The 8,981-nt window shown below is 49.4% G+C and overlaps 1 protein-coding gene across 2 annotated transcripts; it reads left to right on the forward strand.

Annotated features, from left to right (window-relative positions):
• The first annotated feature begins 2,975 nt into the window (after nucleotides 1-2,975).
• LOC115514603 (protein NYNRIN-like) lies at nucleotides 2,976-4,323 on the forward strand. Of its 2 annotated transcripts, XM_030316738.1 has the most exons (3): nucleotides 2,976-3,088; nucleotides 3,454-3,782; nucleotides 4,277-4,323. In XM_030316738.1, the coding sequence occupies exons 1-3, from the start codon at nucleotides 2,995-2,997 to the stop codon at nucleotides 4,295-4,297; spliced, it is 444 nt and encodes a 147-aa protein (XP_030172598.1). In that variant the 5' UTR covers nucleotides 2,976-2,994; the 3' UTR covers nucleotides 4,298-4,323. The 2 variants fall into 2 exon arrangements, with proteins under 2 accessions (XP_030172598.1, XP_030172590.1); XM_030316730.1 differs by lacking the exon at nucleotides 4,277-4,323 and having other exon boundaries at nucleotides 3,454-4,055.
• Nucleotides 4,324-8,981: the final 4,658 nt, after the last annotated feature.

The following is an 8,981-nucleotide window of genomic DNA, read 5'->3' on the forward strand; positions in this document are numbered from 1 at the left end:
GCAAACACATGCATAACACACATCCCCTGTCTATTTTGGGGTAGAGACTTAAAATGGGGCGAAATATTGAGAGGCCTGAGAAAATTGAAACTTAAAAGCTTAAGTTACGGGAAACTGAAACCTAACCAAGCTTAACCAGCTTGTTCCGCTTCTGTACAATTGCTTGGCGAGCCCATGTATTCCTGATCAATCATTATTGCCTGGCACATCCGTATATTCTTGATCAACCATTGTTACTTGGCACATCCGTGTATTCCTGATCAATCATTGTGATACCCGTACCCCCCGTTGTGGTCTGACCTAAAGGCAGGAACCAATCGAATACTGTTAAGTGTCCAACTTTAAACACCAACCAATCGCAGCTCTGTAACTGTGGAAAATTTCTGATTTCCCCATGACTTGTTTGTACCTGTCTATAAAAGGGGTGTAAAAACCTCTCTCAGGGCCTCTTGGCGTCACCGGCAAGCGGGGCGCAGAGGTCCAGGTTCGAACCTGCAATAAATGACCCTTGCTGCTTAGCTTTGACTCTGGACTCTGGTGGTTCGTTTTTGGGGGTCTCTTAGACTCTGGGCGTTTCATTTGGTGCGTTGGCCGGGAAGGCCCCCCCACCAAACCCACCAGACCCCAAGTCAACGGGTCATTTCTGAGACCGATCGGTAAGTAAGCCGGCTCTGTCTGTGTCTGTGTCTGTGTCTGTGTCTGTTGTCTGTTCGTTTCTGGCTCTCCCGCGCGGGATCTGTATCAGTGACTGACCTAGCCCTGGCGGACGCGCTATAGGGAAGTCAGTCGGGACCAGTAGGAGACGTCCTCTGGCTCCCATCTGGGGCACTATTCTGGCCCATCAGAACTCTTTGTTCGGGTTACGGACACCCATTCTGTATCTGGTCTCTTCTCCAAGGCACTTTCTGTTTGCCGCCACGCTTGCGATTTAACTTGTCTCTTCTCCCCTGCAGGTATATCCAACTCGCTTCCGGAACAGAAACTAACTTGGCCCATTTATTTTTTCCTATACAGGCTATGGGACAGAACCAGAGTACACCTCTCTCCCTTCTTCTAGCTAATTTCAAGGATGTCCAGGCTGGAAGAAGGGAGAAAGGCCATAACCTAAGCCTGGACATCCGCCGGTCAAGACTCATCACTTTCTGCCAGTCTGAGTGGCCCACTCTCGGGGTGGGCTGGCCTACTGAGGGCACTTTTTGTTTGCCTATAGCGGCCAAGGTCAGGGCCACCCAGACCAGGTTCCCTACATCCCCATCTGGCAAGATCTTGTTGAAAACCCTCCACCCTATCTTCCCCCTCCCCTTGCACCCCAGGCCCTGCCCGAAGCGGCCGCCCCACCTGTTGCCCGCTGGTTGCCCCTCAAGGGGAACCTGGGGGGGGGGTGGGAAGCGACAGCTGTGCCAGAACCAGGGAGGCTACAGGGAGCAGCCGTGCCTAGCCCTATTAAAAATGAAACCAACTGTGAAGGGCCAGCCGGCCAAACTCGCGGGCGCACCCAGTGTGAGCCAAGCTCTCGCCTCCCCCACTCCACTGTAGCCCTACCCCTGCGGGAAATAGGACCCCCCGATGAAACGGGCAATCCCCAACTCCAGTATTGGTCCTTCCCCACCAGTGACCTATATAATTGAAAAACCCAAAATGCTCGGTTTTCTGATAACCCTAGAGATCTTATAGCCCTCCTAGAGAGCACAATGTTCACCCACCAGCCTACCTGGGATGACTGCCAACAGCTTTTGCGAATCCTGTTCACCACGGAAGAAAGGGAGAGAATTCAACTTGAAGCGCGGAAGCTGGTCCCGAGGAAGATGGTCGACCCACTGTTAACCCTAACCTCATTAATGCAGCGTTTCCCCTGACTCGGCCTGATTGGGACTACAACTCAGCAGAAGGTAGGGGACGACTGCTCATTTATCGCCAGACTCTAATGGCGGGTCTCCGGGCTGCAGCACGCAAGCCCACCAATTTGGCCAAGGTGTACTCGGTAATACAAGGTAAGACAGAGAGCCCTGCCAACTTTTTAGAAAGATTAATGGAAGCCTTTAGGCAGTACACTCCCATGGACCCTGAGGCCCCTGAAAATCTGTCTTTTGTAAACCAGGCTGCCCCTGACATCAAAAAGAAACTCCAAAAATTAGAGGATTTAGAAGGAAAACAGATCCAGGATTTACTCCGCATTGCTCAGCGGGTATATAATAATCGGGACGCTCCAGAGGATAAGCAGAAAACTCGCCCCCCTAGGCACCCCCTAGACAAAGACCAATGCACCTACTGTAAAGAAAAAGGACATTGGATTCGTGACTGTCCCAAAAAGAAGCAACTGCGCTCGGGGTCAGAGCCATGGCAAACCAAAGCGGCCCCCATCCTATTTACCCAGAACTCAGGAATTCCTGGGGTCTGCGGGATTCTGCCGGTTGTGGATCCCAGGTTTTGCTGAAATGGCCAAACCCCTTTACGCAGCCTCTAAAAACCAACCATCATTTGAATGGTCTGCGGAAGCTGAGCAGGCATTCCAACAGATAAAGAGAGCTCTCCTATCAGCCCCAGCTCTAGGACTGCCCGATATCTCTAAGCCCTTCCACTTATATGTGGATGAGCACAAAGGCATAGCCAAGACAGTGCTAACCCAGCATCTAGGTCCGTGGCCCAGACCAGTGGCCTATCTCTCGAAGAAAAAAAAAACTGGACCCTGTAGCCGCAGGATGGCCCCCTTGTCTCCGGATAATAGCGGCTACAGCCCTAATGGTTAAAGACGCCGATAAGCTGTCCCTGGGTCAAGAGTTACATGTCACCACACCCCACGCCATCGAAGGAGTACTCAAGCAGCCCCCCGATAGGTGGATGAGCAATGTCGGATGGTCCACTATCAGGGACTCCTGTTAAATCCCTTGCGGACCACATACACCCCTCCCCGAACTCTAAACCCGGCCTTGCTGCTACCCAACCCTGACCTGGACTCCCCGCTCCCTGACGGTGCCGACATCCTAGCGCAGATCCATGGAACAAGGAAAGACCTACAGGACCGGCCATTACCTGATGCTGAGGTCACCTGGTTTACTGACGGAAGCAGCTTCGTCCATCAAGGACAGAGGTATGCGGTATGCGGGGGCAGCAGTGACATCTGAGACTGAAGTGATATGGGCAGAGGCTCTGCCCACAGGGACTTCTTCCCAAAGGGCAGAACTAATTGCATTGACCCAAGCATTAAGAATGGGGCGGGACCACAAAGTGACTGTATATACAGACAGCCGGTATGCCTTTGCCACGGCCCATATACATGGGGCAATATACCGTGAGAGGGGACTACTCACTGCTAAAGGCAAAGACATCAAAAATAAAGATAAAATTGTGGCCCTATTGGCCGCTATTTGGGCCCCTAAAAAACTGGCTATAGTACATTGCCCGGGTCACCAAAAAAAAAAAAATAAAATAAAATAACTGATCCAATCTCTCGAGGAAATAACCTCGCTGACCAGACTGCACGCCAGGTAGCACAAAACCCCATTCAAGTACTCCCTGCGCAGCTACCAGACCCAGGGCCCCGAGATTTACCCCCACAGCCTGAATACTCAGAAGATGATCTTATCTGGATGCGCAAGCTCCCCATGACCCAAGTTACAGATGGATGGTGGAGGGACTCCAGAGACCGCCTTATCCTTCCCGACAAATTGGGCCACGCAATCCTGGCAAAAATACTCCAGAACGCGCACCCACACGCCACAGCCCAAGGCCACCGAAAAAGAGGAACCATACCAGAAGCCCACTGGGAAGTGGACTTCACCGAGGTAAAGCCTGACAAATACGGCTATAAATACTTACTAGTGTTCGTAGACACTTTTTCAGGATGGACTGAAGCCTTTCCAACCAAGAAGGAAACGGCGCAGATAGTAGCCAAAAAGATCCTAGAAAAAATCCTGCCCAGGTATGGTTTTCCAGTCATGATAGGGTCAGATAATAGACCTGCATTCGTCTCTAAGGTAAGTCAGGGATTGGCTTCCGTACTTGGGGCAGATTAGAAATTACATTGTGCCTACCGGCCCCAAAGCTCAGGACAAGTAGAAAGAATAAATAGAACATTAAAAGAGACCCTTATTAAATTGACTATGGAGACTGGCGCTAATTGGGTAGAGTTACTCCCCTACGCTCTGTACAGGGTTCGCAACTGCCCATACAAGTTGGGCCTTACACCCTATGAAATCATGTTTGGCAGACCCACACCTAATCTTAAGTCAAACCTCATTCAATTAGACCAAGATAACAGCCTCTTGTCTTCTCTCAGGGCTCTACAGCGGGTTCATGAGGCCATGTGGCCTAAACTAAAAGAACTGTATGAGGCAGAACTCCCACCCACTCCTCATCAGTATCATCCAGGAGACTGGGTCCTCGTCAAGCGACACTGGCAGGAGAACCTTGAACCCAGGTGAAAAGGACCCCACCAAATCATCCTGACGACTCCCACCGCCATCAAGGTAGATAACCTCCCCACCTGGATCCACCACACCCACGTGAAGCCTGTCGACCCGTTGTCTGACCTCATGGGACACACTGATAAAAATACTACTTGGACTGTAGACCGGAGTAAGAAAAACCCCCTCAAACTAACCTTGCGCCGTGCCTCCCCTAGACATGTTCAGGATAGTAACCCTTGTCCTACTAGCCCTCAACCTCAACCTCCTGGAGGGAGGACTAAATGCCCCCGTTGACAAACAGAAATTGTATGAAGTTCTGTATGGAAGGCCCTGTGATTGCACAGGTGGCGTAGTTAGAACCCTTACCCTGCCACATGGTAAAAGACTAATAGCTGGCTCTATAGGAAGGGGTGGTCACTATCAGTGAAGATACACTCAAACCCAAGACTGTGGGACCACAATTGCTCACTTAACCCAGACCTATGACATCACAGGACCCCAAAAACAGCAGTGGTTATGTGTTGACAAACCTAAGCCCCTGCCCCCCACAGCAGAATGCCCTTGCTCTACTTTCCAGGAGTCGATGCATAGCTCTTGTTATGACTCCTATCAGCAATGTATAGGGCCAGACAACTCCACTACCTACTTTACAGCTATCCTACAGAGTAACAGGGCAGCAAAAGCTAGTGATAATAATATGCAACTTCAAGCCGGCTGACGTGGCTCAGTTGGAGTCTGCTGGAACCCCCATGCCCATCCCTAGTTTAAACTTTGCAACTGGCAGATCCAAACGAGCTGTAGTTGTTATCCCCCTCCTGACAAGCCTAGGAATTACAGGTGCATTAACTATCGGGACAGCAGGATTAGGAGTCTCCATACACTCCTATCTGCGACTCTCTCGGCAACTAATTAATGATGTCGAGGCCTTGTCAGGGACAATCCAGGATCTGCAGGATCAGCTAGATTCCCTAGCAGAAGTGGTGTTACAAAATAGAAGAGGGTTAGATCTGCTAACCGCAGAACAAGGCAGCATCTGCTTAGCCCTACAAGAAAAATGTTGCTTTTATGCCAATAAATCAGGAATAGTTCGGACCAAAATTAAATAGCTCCAAGAGGATCTCGCACACCGAACAAAATAATAAACTTTATCAGGGACAGACTAAACACCATTCAGGTTATGGTCCTTAGACCACAGTATCAGCTCCTAGACATGGAAAGCGAGCTTGATTAGGTAACACTGTAGGACCCAAGATTGGGTCCTCAGGTACTTGAGAAAGGGGGGAATGAGAGGCCTGAGAAAATTGAAACTTAAAAGCTTAAGTTACGGGAAACTGAAACCTAACCAAGCTTAACCAGCTTGTTCCGCTTCTGTACAATTGCTTGGCGCGCCCATGTATTCCTGATCAATCATTATTGCCTGGCACATCCGTATATTCTTGATCAACCATTGTTACTTGGCACATCCGTGTATTCCTGATCAATCATTGTGATACCCGTACCCCCCGTTGTGGTCTGACCTAAAGGCAGGAACCAATCGAATACTGTTAAGTGTCCAACTTTAAACACCAACCAATCGCAGCTCTGTAACTGTGGAAAATTTCTGATTTCCCCATGACTTGTTTGTACCTGTCTATAAAAGGGGTGTAAAAACCTCTCTCAGGGCCTCTTGGCGTCACCGGCAAGCAGGGCGCAGAGGTCCAGGTTCGAACCTGCAATAAATGACCCTTGCTGCTTAGCTTTGACTCTGGACTCTGGTGGTTCGTTTTTGGGGGTCTCTTAGACTCTGGGCGTTTCAATATCCGCCCTCCTCTAACCGCCATCAGGAGGTCACGGGTAGGACAAGGAGAAGGTTGTGCGCATGCCCAGAGCGCTGGTATAAACTGGATGGAATTTGGGCTCCTCCTCCCGGGTAAGAAATGCAGGGCCTTTGCGTGTGCATAAGCTGGAATGTTTTGTGTCAGTCCAGGCCTCTGCTGAGACAGCTAATGGTTAGTGGGGTTTGAAAACAAACAATAACTGGTTGAGGAGAAACAGTTCTCTGAAAACACAGGGCACGCCCCTTGTTGTCTAGGGGGTCCAGGCAGATGTGACCTTGGTGTTCATGTGGCAACGGTCAAGGAGCCTGAGGGAGCTTCCCCACAGGCACGCTGTGACAGGAGGCACTGGGAAGCCCCAAGGAGAGCTGCCACCTCTGGTCTTCCCAGACTCTTCTTGGATGGTCCACACCCCTTCGGAAAGGTGGTCTAATGTGATGAGGGAGCAGAAGGCAAGCTGACCCCCACAAACACTCCCCACCCCCAGGGGGGATGTGTGTGGTAGTCCTAGGGCACTCCTGGTGGCTCAAGAACAAAAGGAAAGGGGAAAAACAATTGGTTAACTGATAGAGATCACAGTCCTGCAGGACTTGAGTCTCCATTAGTTTACAACTATCTTAGTAAATTCCAAAAAAAAAAAAAAAAAAAAAAGGAAGTCTTATCAATAGCCTAATCTCCAGAAACCTGTAGACTCAGTTTCCTGAGCCCAAACATCACTCCTCCACAGTGATATGGGGGAACAAAGGCAGAAGGAAATGGCAGATAAAATTAAATTTCCTTATAGCCTGCAGCCCATTGACAGACACTTGAGGCCGGCAAAGTAAAACATTTCTCCAGGAACTCCCTATGTCTTAATGTTAATGCTTTGCTAGAGGGAAAACAACTTTTTTTTATTAAAAAAATTTTTTTAATGTTTTATTTATTTTTGAGAGAGAGACAGACAGAACATGAGCAGGAGAGGGGCAGAGAGAGGGGGAGGACACAGAATCCAAAGCGGGCAACTCCGACCCACTAACTGTGAGATCATGACTTGAGCCAAAGTTGGTTGCTTAACCAACTAAGCCACCCAGGTGCCCCTAGGGGGAAGAACAACCTTAGCTTAACAATAACTAGGCCTCCAGTATCCTGTGAGTCTTCTTTAGCATACGAAAATCTCTTTGGAAACTTCCCCTGGACAGTACCTCCCCCAACTCCCAAATACATAACCAGTGTCTCCACAGGGTCCCGGGGAAGCTCTTCCTGCCCATGGGTCCGGTCCCGTGCTTCAATAAAATCGTCATTTTCACACCACCATTTTTGCACCAAAGGGGTCTCAAGAATTCTTTCTTGGCTGTTGGCTCCGGATGCCCCACCATTACCCCAAAACTGCATCATGATTGAGGGAAAGCAGAAATTCCCTTGTTGTCAGGCTTCAAGAGGATCATTAGTTCCTGCTGGAGTCTCTGGTCCCCAGAGTCCTGAAGGCACCTCCAGTAGGCCCCCTCCTTTAGGGCTGGAGGCTGAGGCGTGGTTCTAGGGGCCAGCAGGGTGATGCTGGCAGGGAGACAAAGTTAGTGACCATAATTGCAACACTTGATTGCATAATTTCTAACACAGTCTAAAGTCATTTTGCCCCAAATAGTAGGGATTCCGGACCAACAGCAGAAAGAAGGGAACCACCATCAAAGAGATGGGGTTTAGAAGATTAAAAAGAACTTGGTCCACATTGTAGGTTCTTAAACGGTATTTAGGAGAGCGGATGCCTCCAGTCTTTAGGGAAGATCTCACTAAAGAGGAAATAGGTCAACGGTCAAGTGCCCGTGGAATATGGAAGGAAGCCAGGAAACCAAATTAGAGCAACTGAGGTTACGACTCTGTTCAGATCTCCTCTTCTTACAACCACACTGCAACCTCCTTACTCTGATTTCCTATTTTACTCAGGACCCCACAGTTAAATCCTTAATTACTGTTAGGATGTCCTTGGAACCACAGTAGAGGGGATGGCCATCTTGCCAGTGCAACCCAATGAAAAGCCCCTAGTAGTCAGAACGAATTGGAGGTCAACCAATCACCGAGCGACAGCACGACCTGACGCGAAAAAGGCCCACCCAGACCTAAACCCGGAACTGCTGCAGCTTAAAAACCCCACCCCACACCTGGGTGCGACTTCCCTGACTCCTCTCTCTCTCTCTCTCTCCCTGGGTCACGGAATCTCACCAGAGACATTAGCTCCCAAATAAAGCCTTTGACTGCTAAAATTTTTTAGCCTCTGACTCCTATTTTTACCCTGCCTTACGCCTGACCCTAACAATTACCTCTCATTGTCTTAAATAATTTTTAAAAATGTTTTTATTTATTTTTGAGACAGAGAGAGACAGAGCATGAGCGGGGAAGGGGCAGAGAGAGAGGGAGACACAGAGTCTGAAGCAGGCTCCAGGCTCTGAGCTGTCAGCACAGAGCCCGATGCGGGGCTTGAACTCACAGACTGTGAGATTGTGACCTGAGCTGAAGTCAGACGCTTAACCAACTGAGACACCCAGGCGCCCCACCTCTCATTGTCTTAAATATGTTTGTTTTTCTTAGAGTTTCTTGAGGTTTGGAAACGTGTCCCAAACTTCTGTGTTGTTGAGGATGTAGAATAAGAAGCTCTGGAATCAGGGTGCCTGGGTGGCTTAGTCTGTTAAGCAACTCTTGATTTCAGCTCAGGTCACGATCTCACTGAGATCAAGCCCCGGGTCAGGCTCTGCATTGAAAGCGTGGAATCTGCTTGGGATTACTCTCT

This window comes from Lynx canadensis, chromosome A1 (genome assembly GCF_007474595.2).
Source record: "Lynx canadensis isolate LIC74 chromosome A1, mLynCan4.pri.v2, whole genome shotgun sequence".
Classification (NCBI taxonomy): domain Eukaryota; kingdom Metazoa; phylum Chordata; class Mammalia; order Carnivora; family Felidae; genus Lynx; species Lynx canadensis.